The sequence below is a fragment of the Bradysia coprophila genome, assembly GCF_014529535.1.
Source record: "Bradysia coprophila strain Holo2 chromosome X unlocalized genomic scaffold, BU_Bcop_v1 contig_12, whole genome shotgun sequence".
Classification (NCBI taxonomy): domain Eukaryota; kingdom Metazoa; phylum Arthropoda; class Insecta; order Diptera; family Sciaridae; genus Bradysia; species Bradysia coprophila.
The window spans coordinates 4,555,706-4,575,281 of NW_023503293.1; the positions used below are offsets into that span (position 1 = coordinate 4,555,706).

The 19,576-nt window shown below is 34.9% G+C and overlaps 2 protein-coding genes and 1 long non-coding RNA gene across 3 annotated transcripts; 1 reads left to right on the forward strand and 2 right to left on the reverse strand.

Moving 5' to 3' along the window:
* Positions 1 to 5,492: 5,492 nt before the first annotated feature.
* Positions 5,493 to 12,798, reverse strand: LOC119067149. Its single transcript, XR_005085874.1, has 4 exons — positions 12,765 to 12,798; positions 12,121 to 12,123; positions 11,981 to 12,083; positions 5,493 to 5,533 (listed from the first exon to the last, which is right to left on the reverse strand). It is a non-coding gene; the product is annotated as an uncharacterized LOC119067149 (long non-coding RNA).
* LOC119067141 (putative nudix hydrolase 6) lies at positions 11,198 to 13,568 on the forward strand. Its single transcript, XM_037169939.1, has 3 exons — positions 11,198 to 11,464; positions 12,839 to 13,073; positions 13,129 to 13,568. The coding sequence occupies exons 1-3, from the start codon at positions 11,212 to 11,214 to the stop codon at positions 13,547 to 13,549; spliced, it is 909 nt and encodes a 302-aa protein (XP_037025834.1). The 5' UTR covers positions 11,198 to 11,211; the 3' UTR covers positions 13,550 to 13,568.
* Positions 13,569 to 14,040: 472 nt separating this feature from the next.
* Positions 14,041 to 17,856, reverse strand: LOC119067272 (aminopeptidase N-like). Its single transcript, XM_037170151.1, has 10 exons — positions 17,303 to 17,856; positions 17,143 to 17,250; positions 16,842 to 17,085; positions 16,712 to 16,770; positions 16,548 to 16,664; positions 16,217 to 16,283; positions 15,707 to 15,863; positions 15,569 to 15,650; positions 14,254 to 15,502; positions 14,041 to 14,196 (listed from the first exon to the last, which is right to left on the reverse strand). Exons 1-10 carry the CDS (start codon positions 17,854 to 17,856, stop codon positions 14,041 to 14,043), a joined length of 2,793 nt encoding a protein of 930 aa, XP_037026046.1.
* Between the last annotated feature and the right edge of the window lie 1,720 nt (positions 17,857 to 19,576).

Genomic DNA, 19,576 nt, shown 5'->3' on the forward strand with positions numbered 1-19,576 from the left:
TTTGGTGGTGTTACAATAAATTTTGCTTTGAAGTGAATACATGATAATAAAGACAATAGTTATTTACGTATCTGTTGTGGACGGTATATTTTAGGCAATTTCGCGAGTTGTAGCCCGAACGAAGTGAGGGCGACAAGCGAAAGTGCCTAAAATAAACCGTCCACAACAGATGCGTATACAACTTTTCATGCCGAGGGCCCAAATTACGAGAAAAATTCCGTAATTTTTGCCCAAGGCATGAAAAAGTGTTGATTGTTTTTGAAAATAAGTGAAAAATGCAAAAATTAAAATTGTTTGGCCATAGGTGTTCGTCGAAGTTGAAAAAATTGAAATTATGGCTATAGACAAAATGGCCGTCACTTATTTTTGTATTTTTTTTTTCGAAAGTTTTTAATGAATTTGCTTAGATTGGTGTGCACTTAATTCAAGTGACAAAGTTTGTGATATTAAAACTAAAATAACATCGCGAGTATTGTTTCGATTTCAGTGCTAAAGAACATTTTATGTGATACATTTTTGCTGATAAGTAATGAAATTCTGCTGGTATGTAATGAAAATTTCCTGGTATGTAATGAATTTTCATATGAATATTCCTTCACTTGTGATGTAATGAAAAAGTTCCCACATGTAACGATCGCTTTCCGCGGGTGGGAAATGTACGTGTAACAACAATATTCCGGGTGGATAGGCAATAATAGTTATTTGTGTATCTGTTTTGGACGATTGTTTTTAGGCAATTTCGCGAGTTGTAGCCCGAACGAAGTGAGGGCTACATGCGAAAGTGCCTAAAATCAATCGTCCAAAACAGATACTCAAAAAAATTTTCATGTAAGGGGTCGAAAACCTGAGAAAAATCTCGAAACTCCCTCATTTTCGGCCCCGACACATGAAAAAAATTTTGCTAACCACTCTCAAATTGGACACTTGAAACAGATGTTGTGGTCTCAAGTCCTTGTCCAATTCTAATCACCCGACCAGCAATACAACATCGAAGGAAAATTCCACCCATTCTTCATATCAAACACTCTCTAATTTAGCGAGTGGTTGACTTTCACGTGATCGTTTCACTCGTCATCCAAATAATCGTAAGCCAAACGTTTGAGGCAAGCCAAATGTATGAGGCAAGCTAAATGCCTGAGTGCCTGGCAATATTCAATTACGATTATCGGGTAGCGAAGTTAAGAATTCATTTCGATTACTACATAAACAGAAAGAAAATCCCTTCAGAATAGACATCTGTTATCTACAGATTCTCATTTCAGGAAATTGATGCTAAAACTAGTAGATTAGGAAAAGGATAGAAGTAACAGGTTTTACAATCTTACTGGAATATATTTATAGAAGGGTCAAATCAAAATAATCATCAATTTCGATTTTCTAGTTAAACTGCCTTTCTTTTTGTTTGTATTAAAATACTGTTCAGACTGCATGAAAATAGAAAAATGCGTCGACATTTACTGAATAGCACGGCAGAGTAAAATTTTCTTACTTTGTCGAGTGAATAGTCTTAAATATTGACTCAAAATCGGATGCTTATAACTTGTTGTTTATCTTTTCATATTATACATAAATGCTTATGAGCTAATTTGATTTTGGAAAGTACTTTCACTTTTCACGTTACAGTCGTTTAAAAGAGCAATTAGTTTTATGTTAGCATTCGCGTAATTCGTTATTAAACGGATATTTACATCTGTAATCATCATCTCATTCTAAGACAGGGATTTTTTTTTATGACAAATTTTGGGACAACGCGTGTCAAAATTTGCTTGATCCACTGTCCAGTTTCCGTACTCTATTTAGAGTGACACTCATGCTTGAAGTGCGTTGAACAACACAATTTTTTCTATGCAACTCAGCATCATAATGTGAAAATTTGCAAACGTCAGGTGCCTCTGTTGCATAAATTGTTGTGTGAATCTCGGTGCAAAGTACTTTACTAGGCTCACGATGCGTATTTATGACACACAACCTACGGCCTCGCACATCTAGAGCCTAATAAAGTACTTTGCATTCGATGTCATAAATAACCATTATCATAAAGATGCTTCTTTACTATTTGGAAATTTAGAGAACTGCCCATACAGTTATGTATTGTAAAACTATTTCTCTGTAAAAGAAACTTGACTACCTTATAATAGTCTCCTAGAAAATAACGATTATCATTAGATTTGTTAGCTCTCAACGATCCTAACAAATAGTCGGTCTTATAAAATTTTCCTTAGCTCAGAGGCTTCGAGTGAGTAACATTCAGCCGTCGAAATAGCAACATAATGTTTTTTTAACCACAAAGAACGAATTTTCTTCTTGTGAAAATTTTGTTTCTGCTTCCTTTGTTGCTGACCGTAAATTTGCGTTAACAGCACGATGGATTTCGCCTCGCTGGTTTATTTTTATCGATAATTACTTACGATGCCAATTTCTTAGGAAATTCCAAATCCTTCGGCGAAGAGGATCCTTTCTCCTTTTATAAACATTTTTCCACTGTAAACTTTCAACTCACTCTGCACATATTACCGTTTACCGAAGAGACAAATAGTGATCAATAATGTTGTAGGACTTTAAGCAGAACCTCAACACAGACGAGTGCTTCGACTCAGGCTACAAACTTTCCACTACTCAAAACAATTTCCAAGCAACGACATAAAATACGATCTATGTCGGAAAGAGAATAGTTGGTAATAAAGATCTAGATCAGAAAAAGTACAGCCTGGGACAGTCAAAAAAGTGCATTTTTATTCTATATAGAATATAGATCTATACATGTTTCATCGATTTCAGCTGTTTTGCCATTGTAATTTGTATTGTTAAAACAGCTGAAATCGATAAACACGAAAATCATAAAAATACACTTTTTTGACTGTCCTTGGCTGTAGTAGATTCGGTAAATAATTAATACTAGTTGTTAGTCTGATCTCTGCTAAAGCTTAAAAATACTTTGTGAGTAATAATATAATGAAAATACTAACCTTTACTCATCTCCAATCTGTAATGCTTAATCATTTGAAACAGTGCCTCAGGTGAAAGTTATTATTTGCATACATTGCAGAGACTTCAGATAACATTTTATTCCTCAATTATTATAACTTGGTTTAGAGCTTCATTGTGAGACCACATATTATTCAGTTTTTCTTTCATTAACTAAGGTCTCAAAAAATAGTTATCCCCCTACTTGCATAGCGATGAACACAAATCTCTACCAGCAAACATTGACACAAAATTTCCGTAGCAAATTTTCTCTGCTTTTTTTCTTATCTGTTGAATATGAACTCGAATATAGGAGGTAGAAGAAACACTCACATTTTTCATAAACTGCAACCTTACGATCGGTTCCGCAATATTAACTTCTGGCGCCAGTCTCGGCATATTTCTAACATTTCGGATTTGATTCATTGTTGTCCCGAAAAAAATCTGTTCATACGGTTACCAACACCATATACTATGTGCAATAATAGCGTTAATTTGGCTTACCAAATTTAATGGTGCTGGTGGAGGCGTCAGCGCACAATATTTCATAAAATGTGTAGTTATTCGGAATTTAAATGAAACAAATTCACTGTGTGAATTAAATGTACACACTGACTTGATTACATACATTCAATCCAATTCGCCATCGATATAACATTGTATCGAGCGAGAGACATAGTGATTATTTCATTTCCCACCGTATTGAATTATGTAAACGAAATAACTGACTTCGTTTTTAATTTACTCGAACTTTTTTTTTTCAAACACAAAATTTATTGGTTTTTATAATGTGTATGGGACGATATCATGTAAATGCGCGTTTGAATAATTTTTTTTATTTGTCAACTTCATCCAACAAACATGCATGTCATACATAAAATATTTTGTTGTCCTTTCCATCCACTGTTGTATATAGTTCAATGTGATACTAAAAAGGATCTTCCTTCAATATTCCATAAAAACCGAATATTATATATGCTTATTGTGGGCATTGCGACTACAGTAGGACTCTCCAATATATGGGTTTTTTTTTCAGTTCATCATCATACTGTTTGTATGTTTTTTTCCCATACAGCATGTACTTTTATATCAATGAAATAGAATATTGTTTGTGAAATGTTTTATTCATCAGTCTATCCAATGAAATATTTATCGTATACGATGACAAATGTTTGAATGGGGCTTTTATATTGGGGCAGACAAGCTCGATGCGTTCAGCGTATATTGTGTGTATAATTTTATTGAATTTAAGTAGCGAAAAAAAACCTTATCTACTAATTAACTGGAAAAGAAAATTATATGGAAGAAACTACAGAAATCATTGCCCATTTAAGAATAAGAGAAACAAACAGCCGAGTCTTCTTCATTGTTGATGGTGGAATGGATCGAAGCATTTCAGAACGGATTAAATACGGATGACCGTTGGGGAAGTTCAATTCCATTTTTCGATTGTTATCCCAATCATTTAGCTTTAAATTTAAATTTAAATTGGTTTACTTTACATTAGGGGTGTCCAAAAAACTAAGGGGCCAAAATGTTTGGGGCGCAGGGCAGAAAATCATTCTATATGGTCCCCTGATAAAAAGTGTCTATGGGACAGACTCGATCCGAATAGATTTAGGGGTCGCTCAGGGACGATGTAGTGAAAAATAGCCAAAATCGCTTGCAAACCAGGTTTTTAGAGAAAAAAAAATATTTTGGATTGATGATGAAGAGTGATGTTAGGACATCTTAGTTTATATTAGTGTAAAATCATCACGAGAAAACACTTTTCAAATTTTCCCGTGTATCGGCACCTACTGTGTCCAGGCAGTGCTTGTCAAAGATCAGATTAATAGCGTATATTCTGAGAGCGAGTCCTTCGAGAAATTCGACATGGGCACACATTAGGTCTCATCGAAGTCGACTTAGTCTGTACCTTCTGACAAATTTGGTTTATTTTGAATGGTTACATGGTAAGCTATCAAGAAATGACAAAAAAAAAATCGGAACCTTTGCGTGGACGTCCAGTGTAAATCACCAAAGTTCGCCGGGGACGCCGAGTAATAAGTTTAATCTGAAAAGTATCAAACAAATCTGAAATAATCAATCTTTTTTTGCGTTATCTTGAAGCCCTCGTTACGAAGAACATTTCCACATAATAATTTTTTGGGTTTTGGTCGTCACTAATAAGGACTCGCTCTCAGAATATACGCTATGAATCTGATCTTTGACAAGCACTGCCTGGACACAGTAGGTGCCGATACACGGGAAAAGTTGAAAAGTGTTTTCTCGTGATGATTTTACGCTAATATAAGTTAGCAGTTCAATGAAATTTTCATAAACTGCTCATTGTTCTCAGAGCTGGTCAAATCGCTGCAACCAAAACTATTTTCTGTTGAAAGCTAACACATTCGTGGTCGGAATTGTGGTCGTACATTTTTGAAAAAGATGTTGGTGGAAAGATATCATCAAAAGTAAACTAAAATCCAGTATTTAAAAATCGCCCTAATGTATGCTTTTCCTCAAAGTACCGGTGCCTCTTAACGAAATTAGCATAAGCTGCTGACGTTTCTCAGAGCCGGTCAACCTGCTACAACCAAATGAATTTTCTGTTGAAAGCTACCAGCTACCACATTCGTGGTCGGAATTGCGGTCGTACATTTTTGAAAAAAGATTCTGATGGAAAGATATCATCAAAAGTAAACTTAAGTCCAGTATTTAAAAATCGCCCTAATGTATGCTTTTCAGCAAAGCAACGAAAATGAATTTTTAAGATCTCTGTTTCAAGTAAAAAAAATTGAATCGTGTTCAATGTTTGACTGTAAACACAGCGAAAAACAAAATGAAAATGGAGACTTTTTTTGAATACGGAGACTGTGCATAGCAATTTCTTATTGTTTACTTTAAATTAGTGATAATTACTGCCTCTAAAAAACCATTACATTATCATATATCACACTACACATCTCTGCAAAAGTTAACTGATGAGCACAAAGAACCAACATCTCAAATGAAGTGTCCTTCAAACTGCTTTATAAATGAGTCTCATTAACAATTTTGATTGAAATGTGACACTAACTAATGTGCATAATATAGCTCTCGGGTCGGCTTTAAAAAAAATAAAATTTTTGTAAGTAGAACGAAACCCATTTTCCAATAAAGTAATGACTTCCGGTAAAACGCGTGTCCACAAAACACAAAATTCGATCTCGTAAAATTTTGAGATGAATACAAAGGCATATTACACAGTTTTTCCACAAAGCAAATACCAACAATTTAATGGATGAACCAAATCACACTATTATTAAATAGCAGATGCAGCCTTAAAACCATGCCACGTTGAAATTTAATGTGCATTAACATGTTTTATTCATAATAGCAGTATAATACAGTATTATACTCTTATATTTTCTCTCGATAACTGCCAAATGCGGGACATTCTAATATTTTTTTTAAAATGAGGGTAAAAGTGTGTTACCTACTTTATTTTTACGTGATTACGGATCTTTCAAAAATCACCCTAAGTGGGCGTTTTTGTAGGTGGGTTAAAGGATTTTTTTTGTGTGTGATATAAAATGAAATAAGAACCGGAACTAAGTGACAATATACAGGATAAGAAAAGCGATATTGTGTTCATATCTCGATGAAGGTGTTTTGTTACATTTGAGGTATATTATAATATGCATTGGTCGAAAGAACTGTATTCATTTATAATATTTTTATTGTATCGAAGAAAAAGTGAAGAAAAAAAATTCCAAGATGATTCGATAAGAATTGAACTGAAAAAAGGAAATTATTCAAAGTCAGATTCGGCATTGTAGAGTTCTGTATAACAATTTTCGATTATTTTTCTTTTCTTTTTTTTATTATGAACGCAAAACGAAACGAGCATTACGATGAATAATATAATAAACGTTATCCTCAAACGACCAAATTTTTTTTCTCCTCGTTTTTATTTTCGTTGACAGCTCTTAACAATGCATTTCTGGTAATACACGTACATGATTTTTCATGATAATAATTTTTTAAAGATTGAATTACGTTGCTGACACTCCCTGGCACGCTTTGGGGGCTTAATAGTTTTTTTTTATTCATTCTCGCAAATATTATGGGTCACAACAGGCCGTACCAACTATAACGCCCACTTAATAACATATTTAATTCTATATAATTTGTTTGTTCGCTTGTTTATTATTAATAAAATCTATAAAGACGTTGTATCAGTACACACTGCTACATTGACTGTGTAACTGAACAATAATCAGAACAACATTAATTTGGTTCTAATTACTGGATTTTACAACATTTTGAAGCATTTGTGCTATCTCTATTCACTCATCAATGAATTTTTGACGTAAACTTAGAATTTGATAAAAAGCAATAATTAGACATCTGTAGCTGTGATAATCACAGTGTGATTTGATAATACCACCATCAATACCCATGATCATGATCGTTGTGTTATCAAAATTTTCATTAAGCTCATTTCCATTTATTGAAATCATAGCCATAGCTCTTTCGTGCCCTAAAGTAGTTAAAGTGCTATGTCGAAATCAATGGATTTATTGACTATTGGTTTACGGAATTTTAGCTGTTTCAATAAGCAAAATCTATCTCATCTGTAAATCGATACTCAATGAATGTTATTTTCTGTGAGACAGAAGTTAATTTAGCGACTGAATGGAAGTAATTCAGTGACACATTTTGTGATAATGGCTAAAGTAGCATCTCTTTTGATTGATAAAAGAGCTGCCGATCGTGTATTTTTTGATGATGTTGACAGGAACATTAATTGGTAAACATGTTGGATCTACGAGGTTTATTGTAAAAAGAAAACTTTTTAGCCCCGTACGAAGTACTGGGGGCTTATAGGAACGCTATGCTGTTTAAGTAAAACTCTACCGATTAAAAAAAAAAAAATCCTGATAGGTAATGACAATGGTGAGACCCCAGATGAAAATGGACATATTTGAGTCGGTCCTTCCTGAGTTAGAGTCGCCTAAGTGGTTTAGGGTTTTTCAAAGATATCTCCTATCATTTAAACGCTACAATTGTAAGTGATACGTCAAATGAAAGGTATTTACAATACCGATCCGCAAAAAAAAGTTTATGGAAATTGGATGAACGTGAGATAAAGCCTTTGATATAGGTCGGTCAGTTTTGAGCAGATTTCAACTGCTTTTGCTTTATTAGATAGGTATTGACCGTACCAATCAGGAAAAGAAATAAATGAAATTCGGGTCACCGGAATGTGAGCTGGATCCCTTGGAGTGAGCTCATATCCTGCTACTCGACCGTACAGTTAAGGTGGTGTTTTTTGTCAGTATCTTCAGTAAAATTTGACCAAATTTCATGATTTTTTTATTGTTTGAAATGTATATTAACGAATGTAAAGTATCAGTACTATTTCCGCTCACCTAACAGAATGGCTGCCGGCCAGGGCCTATTTTAAGGAATTTAATTTCCAAAATTTCACAAATTCCGAAGTAATCAGTTAAGCTCAAAGACATGAAAAACAACTAAAAAGGCAGTAAAAACAACATTTACGATGCAATCTGTTGTGTTTTTAGATGAAATGACGAAAAGTGATGGAAAAATTTGAGAATTTTTGGAAATTTAATTTCCTTAAAATAGGCCCTGCCGGCGGCCATATTGGATTTTAGTAAAAGTGATATAAAGTGGGAAAAATTGTACTTAGAGAGTTTCTTTTAACAGAGAAGTAATTGGTTGTCTGTGTGGGGCGTTTCCGGCACTACATAATATGAACATAGTGAAAAAAAAGTTTAAAATTTGGGTTCTTAAAATTATATCCTAAATTGTTGTTTTATTTGAGACTTCCTTTAAGACATTTCGCGCAAAAGTTAACTTAAAAGCGAACTAGAGCGTAGTTTATGACGTAATATCGACCTTTGTGTTTCTTCAATTTTCTATGAGCTGATCAATTAATATTCAGATTGTCGGAATAGCTCAATCAAAAGACAAACTTGTCTTTTTATTGAGCTATTCCGACAGTCTGAATATACTTTTGTGTTTGTTAATTGATCTGTGATATTTTCCTCCAGATTGGTTTCTGAGTCGATTTTCTGTGATATTTTATATTTATTTTGTTTCGACTTTAAATTTTTGTTATTGAATTTAATTCATAACTTGGACGATGGTTTTTTTAAACTTATATAGAACGAAGGGTTTTCCGATATTTTTATTATTTATATTTACACTTACTTAAGCCTTAAGTTGTAGCTCCTTAGAATTGTAACTCATACTGGAGCTACGCGGTGTACTCCTGGGTGTACTTCGTTTAAGTAACTATGTTTAAAAATAAATGAAACTGAAATGAAATTGAGGTTAAGTTTGGACGAGAATTTGTTTATTTATTTTTTTACTTACCCTATTGCGCTTGTAGCTTGATTTATGAAGATTTGTTATACAAAAAAAGGAATGATGAATAAATGATTTGTTTAAAAAAAGGTACTTCGGATGAATATGAATACTTTCATTAAAAATTGTACATGTCGCACTTGGGCTACGTGGTCAATAATGTCAAGTACTCAATAGGGTTACGGAAGCATTATGGTAACGGACGAATAAGGGTTATAGAGATGTATTTGGGTTACGGACGTGTTAGGGCTACGGACGGATTAGGATTACGGACACACTAGGGTCACGTACAAAATAGCTTTACAGGTCGTACGGGGCTCAGACGCAGCAAACGCTCTGACTGTCCTGACGGCTTGTTTTATCTTTAAATAAATGAAACGAAATGAAATGACGCTTCGGTGATGAAGTTTTGAAGCATGTAGTCATTAATGAACGTTTTAGCCAATGAAGTAAAAGATTGAGCAGCAATGGGTAAACATGTTTAACTGAAAAAGGAGTGTCAGACTTGGAAAATTATAGTGGGAATACAGAATACAGCTGCATTCTACTCTGAAATTTCCACGCAAATATAAATTACGGAAATGATAATTATTGACTGGTCTATGGTTAATAACATGCGTAAAGTTATAAATCTGATTCAGTTCCTACCATATTATGTACATATGTTACCTACTTTAGCAATATTTTATAAACTGATCGATACATTTGACTTGTGTGCAGTTCTGCCGTAATTTGCATAAGAAACTTTTCTTACAAATAATTTGCATGAGAAACAACTAGGAGAAACTTCTATACGAAATCGTAGAAAACACCTTTCTTATACTATTATAGCTCAAGTGATTACGAAAAAAGTTATTTATTCGCCAATATATTCCGTTTTCACTTCCAAAACATCATCAGGGCTGAAACAAACAATTCGTTAATAACAGCATTTTACATTAAACTAAAACACAATTATGTACCTAATCAAAATTCATTACACTCGATCATATAATAAACAATCGTCTGCATTAAATTGAAAAGCTTAATATAAACACTCGTCTAAGGAGAATTGAAAAGCCGGTCAACATTATTTGAATACAACCAAAAACAATGACTTAGTATAAAGTTCTGAAATCTGTTACCATGAAAGAATGGCTGCAAAACTTTACCTGGTATCACTTTTCTTGTCAACATTTAAGCTATTCCGACTTTTCTAATATTAAATTGATCAGCATTAAGGAAGACAACTTTTTGAAATTTTTTATAAAAAACAACTAATCGAAAAATGCTAAGAAATAATTTGCATAAGAAGCACTTGTTTCTTATTCAAATTACGGCAGAGTTCGAACAATGTTCGTTATAAGTATAGAATCTAATGAACTTTCCACAACCTTATCTTGTATTCACATACAGTCAATAAACAATATTTTGTGGGTTCTTTATCGTCCTACACCCAATCTATAAGGATTGGAGCTTTTTAAGCAGTGCTGCTACAGAAAGTCTACGTGTTATGTCGCCATGACCGTTCCATTCTTTGTAGGATGACATATTTTGAAAATTCGAGTTTTGTTTAAACTTTCTTCAAACCAAAAAAGTGCGCCAAAACTGTAATGTGGAATCTATTCGGATGAATCGAAGCGTTATGGAAAATACGATTTATGTTAATTTTACACATAATTAATTTCTACGACTGTAACTGCTATTGAACTGTAAACTGCATTCGAAAATGATAAAATTCTGGTTTCTATTTTTAGAACCACACACAATGTAAAACAATAATTTGCTAGTTACTCATAATATTGAGACTGATACAACCAGTTGGTATTTAGCTACTGCATTGTGCTGTAACGCTTCAGATACTCATCAAAAATAACAATTAAAAACCGAAAGAAACAAAAGCAAAAAATGATAGACAAACCATTTTTATGCTGCTATTTATTGACAATAAGTTGTTTGTATCTCCAAATTTTTCATATCGATGCAAGTGAAATAATTCATAAAAATTGCCGAAACGTAATTTATCCTCGAAGTAAATTACAACGTTTTCCAGTGCCCGACAATTTAGTATCGTGGTCAACATCATATCCAGATTATAGGCCACCGTTTTATGAAGCTCCATCGATAATGGGAAAACCATGGGCAGACCCAGTAATTGAAGGTAGGCTGTTAATACTGACGATTGAACCTGGACAACCCCAACCTGTTTTACCTATTTATTGACGGCAATCTAACATAAACATTAAATCCTTTATTCTGCTGTTCAAATTATCATCTTGTACTTCATTTGTTAAACATTTTACTGTTTAAGACATCAGCCTTAGACATTTCTTATTTATTTGTTTGCTGTCGATAACAGATGATTAATGAATTAATATTCCAATCTCTTTATCCATAAAGAATAAACCTTCCAATAAAGAATAACTAAGAGTAAAAATAAACGCCGAAATCTAGGGAGGCATAGATGCTTTGCTGAAAAGCATATATTGGGCGTTTTTTAAATACAGTATTTTAGTTTATTTTCGATGATACCTTTACGTCAGAATCCTTTTTCAAAAATGTGCGACCGCAATAACGACCACGAGTGTGTCAGATTTCAACAGAAAATAGATTTGGTTGCAGCAGTTTTAACAGCACTGAGAAAATTGAGAAGTTTATGGTCAGTATAATGGTCAACGACTACAACTAAAACTAATTTAAAGTTAGCACATTTGTGGTCGTTATTGCGGTCGTACATTTTTCAAAAAGGATTCTGATGAAAAGATATCATCAAAATGATACTGATTTAAGATGAATCGACACAGCGCTAAATTGTACTGCCTATATTTGTGCGAAAAAATTATACATTTTCGATGATAAGTTTGTATCTGCGTCCTTTTTGGGAAAATTAGGACCATTGTTTTGTGTTAAAATGTGTTGGCTTTGAGTAAAGTAATAAATGTTTGAGGTCGTGTAAACCTACTACGATAAACTCAATAGTTCACTAAAATTGACACAAATTCTGAGTTCTCGTAGAAGGCTAAATCACCTCAAAGATACGAAGTTATCATCGAATCCCAGAATTTAGGCTATAATTTAGCGCTGTGTCGATTCGTCTTAAGAGGCACCGGTACTTTACCGAAAAGCATACATTAGGGCGATTTTTAAATACTGGATTTTAGTTTACTTTTGATGATATCTTTACACCAGAATCCTTTTTCAAAAATGTACGACCGCAATTCCGACCACGAATGTGTTAGCTTTCAACAGAAAATAGATTTGGTTGCAGCAATTTGACCAGTTCTGAGAACAATGAGCATTTCATGAAAATTTCATTAAACTGCTCACTTTTCTCAGAGCTGATCAATCGACTACAACCAAAGCTAATTTTTATTTAAAGCTAATAGATTCGTGGTCGGAATTGCGGTCGTACATTTTTCAAAAAGGATTCTGATGAAAAAATAATAACAAGAATGAAATACGAAACACGCAAATGTAGGCTACAATTTTAGCTAAGTGCCGGTGCCTTTTAATACCCAAACAACTCGTTTGATAGATGATACTTCATTTCATCCGAATTGGAATCGACGCGATGGATTAGTAAATCGAATTTCATACACCGGTGAATATAAAATTGAGAACAGTTATCCGTTGAATACATTCGGACGAACTGGAATTACTGGTAGAGGTTTATTGGGTCGGTGGGGACCAAATCATGCAGCCGATTCTTTGGTCACAAGATGGTGCCGTGATACAGATGGTGTAGTGAAAAAAGACCCAGTTTCGGGAAGGTAGATTATTTTCTGTACTCGAAATCAGGAAACTTTACATTAAAAAAATTCACAGCAAAATCCTTCAAATGATTGCTATACAACGAAGAGACAACAGTATTTGGGCAATGCCTGGCGGTATGGTTGATAGAAACGAAACTCCTTTCGAAGCAGCGAAAAGAGAGTTTTCCGAAGAAGCAATGCATGAAGCACCGAACGAAGATATTTCCAATATTTTACAATTCTTCAATATGACTGCCAAAGAGATTTATTCCGGTTACATAGATGATCTACGAAATACAGACAACGCATGGGTGGAATCGATGGCTTTCAGTTTTCATGATGAAACTGGTGTGTACGTCGAACATTTGCATTTCAAGGCTGGCGACGATGCTAAGAATTTGACATGGGTCGATGTCAATAGTGTTATGGATTTATATGAAAGTCATCGGAATATTGTAGAAAATGTTGCGAACACGTTAAATGCTCATTGGTAAGGTTGGTAAGTGAAAGGCATGATGATATGATTTCATTCACGGCAGAGTAAAGTAAACCGGGCAGGAGCGCTTGATTTGACTAGGGACCTGAATTATCTAGTGGCCTTATTTTTTGCGAATACAATTAATTCAATTTATGTGAGTGTTCATTTTCGTGTCCCGAATTTGACGTTTCAAAAATCAACCGCTCCTGCCTGGTTTCATCAAATTATGAATCGAATAAATCAGTTTTAGTTGCCAGTAAGCTAGGATGCGACAAATACTGGCATAGTTGATAAAGGCTAAAATTCTATTTTTCAATAATTTCAGTTATTGAAGAATTAATTTGCCAAAACTTCCAAGATTTTTTTTTTTAATTCAGGATTTCAACATGATGAATTTATATGAAAAAAATTTCTGGTTTCAGCACTCTATTTATCCAAATAAAGGGTAAGGGTTGCTCCATTTTCAATTTTTTTTATTTATTTTGCATTTACATCGTCCAACAGAAATTAAATCCCAGCGTAATTTTCCATAAGCCACTGGTGAACAGCTTCGCCATGCGTAGCTAGCCAATGAAGCGATCTTTCAATCGCAAGCTCTACAGTATTAATGTCTTCTTGTGTGATCAAGTCCTCGTTTAATAAAATATTTAGCAGAACGTGATACTGAAAGTGACAATGGCGTTAATAATTAATCAAAATCATAAATTGATATCCACTAACTCGCTCAATTTGATTTGCATCTCTGACCAAATATGAAAAAGTATAATGGGAAAAGCCATCGTAAGCGTGGAATGCTTCTACAGCATTTTCAATGAAGAATTCCAGTGCAATGTCCAGCCCAATTTGAGTGTTAGTAGTAATTCCATATAAAATTTGACTTCTTTCGTAGCCACTGTAAACGAAATTATCCGTGTTCGTTGAATTCAGCGTTGTCCTAAGTAATTCACTTAGCAATTGTCTGGAAGATGAACACGTAAGTCCCAACAATACGTGGGACCTCACATAAAATTCTCTTGGATATGAAGAGGACATGGCACGGTTCCACATAAAATGGAAGTCGTTTCTGTTAGCACTTCGAAGAGACGCACATGTTTTCACTTCGTCTATATTTCGATGAAATTCCTGACCGTTGTCGACAAGCTGACGAAGTTGCCGATTGGTGTCACTTAAACAATGTACGTTACCCAGTTGACATGCATACCGGATCAGATCTTGTCGAATACGCTTTCGCGGAAGAGATTCATCGGAAATATCTTCGATTCCAACTTCTTCGTACAAGTTTTTCATAAGATTTAACATGAATTCTTCCCAAATGGAAAAGCTGCGATGACCTCGAAAGTTCTGGTTAAGCGCTGAGAAAGCACCGAAAGCTGCACTCCAACTGACGTGACTTACATCGAACTCCATAACTCGCAAAAGGTCCAAAAGTGGTGGATATGGAAGTAAATCATGATCGATAAAATTCTTTGCATCAATTAACAGTTGGGCTATGTTGGTCGACGGAAATAGCGAATGATTTTTTATAATCGCATCCGAAATGAGTCTGTAATTTCTTTCGTCGTAAATAACTCTGTAATATCCAGACGCTCGTTTATTCATCACCAAATAGTCATCAGCATCCAACGAATCAATAATGATTTCGAAAGATGAAGTGTTCTGTGGCATCCATCCCTCAACTTTTACATTTTCAAATCCTGGGTTTTTAGCAGTAGCAAAGTTGTATGGCACCCACCATGTTAAATTTGAGTTAGATTCACCGTATGTGATATACCGTTTTTGTCGAAGTGTTACTTGGCTCGTGGCACCTACGTAATTTCGTTCAACTGTTATTAGTGGAAATCCAGGTTGTCTACTCCATGAACTCATAATAGTTGCGACATCTGTATCGGTAGGGATTATTCCTTCTTTTAGCTGAACGAACTTTTGTAACGATTCAAATAAATCTTCTTCATCGGCATCTGAATGAGCACTGCAATTAAAAGGAGTCGAAATTTACTTGAATCAAGAGAGTTCGTAATGAAGACAAAGTACGGACTGTGTTTGCAAATAGTCTCTCACTGCTTCCATAAATGTCTCCTCACCAAACATGTAGTAAAACATCCTTAGAACTGATCCAGCTATACAAAAATTTATTGGTAAAAAAAACTTGATTGATTTTAATTTAGATACTCACCTTTGTAATAGGCAACATAGTTATAAAGGAAAAATATTTCAGATGGATGTGCGACGTCGCGAGTCATTGGATAAGCAGCTACATTTTCATCGTAGGCCATAGCTGGATATTTAATTTCCCAATTGAACATGTCCATCATTTGCCAGTCAGGATAAGCCTAAAGAATTAAATTCATTTAAACCTAAGTCACCGCCTCATTCAATGCAAAAAAAAACTAGCGGATGCACACTGGCTTAAGCCTAGTATGGTCTTGTTTTCCAATTTCTAATAGCCGTCTCACACATAAATATCTCTAAAATTTCTCTGTTAGCTTAGTAACCAAATACCAGTGTGATATTTAAGTTGTACACTATATTCAAAACGGACTGCCCGATGGAAAACCTACTTTTTGAAACCAAAAAGAGGAATGGTTATAGGTCACATGACTAATAAAGTGTATGACAAAAGCATAAGTTCTTAGTGCTACACCTCTGTTCTACCATCGATTACAATTTTTTTAAAGTTTCTTACCAAATCCAGTCCTAAATATTCGAAAAATGTAGCAAAGCCCTCCTTCAACCACAGCCATGACCACCAACTATATCGAAGTGGCTTCTGTTATTTTCTTATTAAATCTTTTATCAACGCACTCCATTAACAGGCACGAGAACATGCTGGTATAACACCACTGAGGGCATCAAAATAAGAGGCTTTTTCACCGTTAAACAATCTGTTCTTGTGTTTGTTCTTGAAGTGCGTTGCTTTTTTATAATGATTGTTCAATTTTAACTTTGTGCACTTGTGTTGAATTCAACAAGCAGGGACAGCGCCAAAATTAATATTGACTCTTCGCCATGCGTACCTCGGTGTGACCAAATTTCCGAACCATTGATGGGCAGCTTCGTGAGAGACTACATTCATAATATCTTTCTTTAACTCAAAACTGTCAACGTTTTCGTTGTAGAAGAAGAATTGTTCTCTGGACATTTAGTTTACTTTTAGTTTTTGTTTAGAGGAAAGACTTACTGCTCCATATTTACATGTATGTTGTCATGCCATAATTTTCCATTGCCGATGGGAACATCCTAAAAATTTTCATGTCAAAATAATTGAAAATATTGAAAAAATATTCTTAATTTCACCCGGTAATTCCAACATGATCCATTTTGGGTAGTGCATACTCAATACCAATAAAGTCACTCAATTTATCTAGTACCCGCTCACCAAATTCTAAAACCAATGCCGTTTGATTGATTGCATTCGGTCTAGCAAACGCTCTATGAGGTATATTCCTGTCGGGAGGATTGGCACGATATGAAAAATCGGATATATGAAATGCAACCAAATAGGTAGACATTTTAGGACTTCGCTGAAATATTGTCGTTATGGATCCATCAGGGCTAGCAGAGAAAAAATACTTAAAATTGGAAGTATGGCTTGTGGCTGGGTACACCTACTTTACTAATGGATCCTCAGAAATAGCAGGCATATTAGAGATTGCTGAATAGGAAGAATCATGGGTAATTGTGATGGTGAAATTAGCCTTCAGAGCTGGTTCATCGTAGCTGCAACATCAATCACATAGATTCCTTTCAAAATTCATATTATTTCTCTTACCATGGAAACGCTCGACGTGCATCCGTATGTTCGAATTGTGTCGTAGCATACCAATGTTGGACTCCGTCGAGATAGTAAAATGCCTGAAAAAACCCACTAAAACGTCCTATGGTGCCTATGTAATCAATGTCAATGAAATATCTCGATCCCTCAGTTAAATTGGTACGAACGATGGGAATTGTTAGTAATTCATATTCAGTGTGATATGTTGGATCGTCAATGTCCATTGCAACATTATCATGCGATAAAATTGTGATGTTTTGTATGGACAGACCTCGCTGATGTAAAGTTATGAAATCTGTTGACTGAACGGCCCTTATGCCAATTCTTACGTGGCCGGTAAATGTGAAGTTCGCTTCATGAATCCACGTTCTAATGCTGATATCATAGGATTCCGGGACCGTACTGCCAGGTAGTCGAAACGGCGGCAATATTTCGTCGTGTGAAAAATATATCTCTGTTGGATTTTCCACATTCAAGTTCAGAGGATAGAGTTTTGCAGCTAGTATGCCAGTAAGAGATGTAACAAACACGAAAAATATAGATTGCCACATTTTTATCGTCCACGTAACTACTTAGACTGATTTCTCGAATAAATAATTCAGTGCTTTTTATATTTACCTCAGCCTCGCATTCAGATATTGAGGAAAGATAAGTAAACATTCCAAAGTGAAGTGGTCAGATTACATATCGGATAAAAATGCACTAATCCCAAAATACTGTAAAGTTGCGATTATTTATCTCAAATTGGAATTTCCTCATTTCACATATAGATAGATTTGGGTAGAGTTGTCCATGTCCACCTAATATACCAATCTGTTTTTGGTTGAATGTTTAGATAACTTCTACATACATTTTGGCTGATTTTTATCTTGAGTACTGCATACCAGAACTACATTTTAGTATAAAATCACAATTTTTCGCTCGGATCGTTCGGTTCGCTGTGTTGCAACTCTTAACCTGTCACAGACAGCAAGCATATTAATACTTTTACTATTTAAACTATTACTTCATTTGATCGAAGATTTTCAGAAATAGATTTCAGAAATCTTTTACTTCATTTGTTTAGAACATGCTTTTTGTTGCTATACAAATTGCTCATTAGTCAGACCTTGTCGTTTATTATCGCTGTCGTTATCGATAACAAATGACAGTCGTCTGTTACACTGGCACACATCTTGCACCCTCTGCCAAAGCGTCCCATATGCGGTGCGTAATTTATCTCAATTAATTGCATATTCCTGGTATTCTCGTTTTGGAAATACAATCTGATTGAGATTGTCATTATTTTGCGTCATCAGTAGTCACTTGAAAATTAACATTCCAGTCATTATATGATTGTAATTTTCCCGGAAAAAAGCAACAATGATGAGTAATGTGACTCGGACTAAGTAACCATGTTAGTCTATAGTCCCAACACAACAAGATAATTTACTATAAATTTAAGAGTAATGAATATTTGACCCAAGACCCATTCACCCATCACCCATTCAATAATCTAACGATCACAATGAAGTAATATCGAAAATTTGAAGAGCGCCTCATTTGAGGGCCATGTGCTCAACTTATTGCGAATTGTGTGTTACAGGCTTTAACATTTCAAATATCTCACTGTCATTTTTAGCCCCGTACGAAGTACTGGGGGCTTATAAGATTAATATGCCGTTTGTAACACGTCGAATTGGAAGCAGACAGTAAGGGCAAAGCATTTGGTTATGTTCATAGATGACGAATCCGCAATAAAAAAAATGTCCGTCTGTCCGTCCGTCCGTCCGTGACCCCTCTAGCTTGAGCAAATCACAACCTTTTTTCAAAATTCTTTTTTTACCCGATTGGTATCGACAAAAGTAAGGTCAAGTTCGAAAATGGGCATGGTAGGATCGGCCCTTCCAGAGCTAGGGCCCTATAGGTGTTTTTCAGTCTTTCGACGATATCTACCGAAATACGCACGCAATAGCTGCTTGTATATATATCAAATGAAAGGTATTGACGAGTAGAACAAAGTTGCTGAACATTGTTTTTGTGTAGGATGCAACGCGAGCTTGTTGGGAGGGCTCAAAGGTCGTTACTCGGCCCTAAGTGTTTTTTCCACATAAATCGAGTAAATCTCATCCGATTTTGCCAGATTTAGTTTTTTATGGAAGGTAATTGAATACCGAAAAGAACGTGTCGATAGAAGTTTCAAATTTGGGCCCTTGGACTAAGGCCGCTACTCGGCCCTAAGTGTTTTTTGCACATAAATCGAGTAAATCTCATCCGATTGTGCTAGATTTT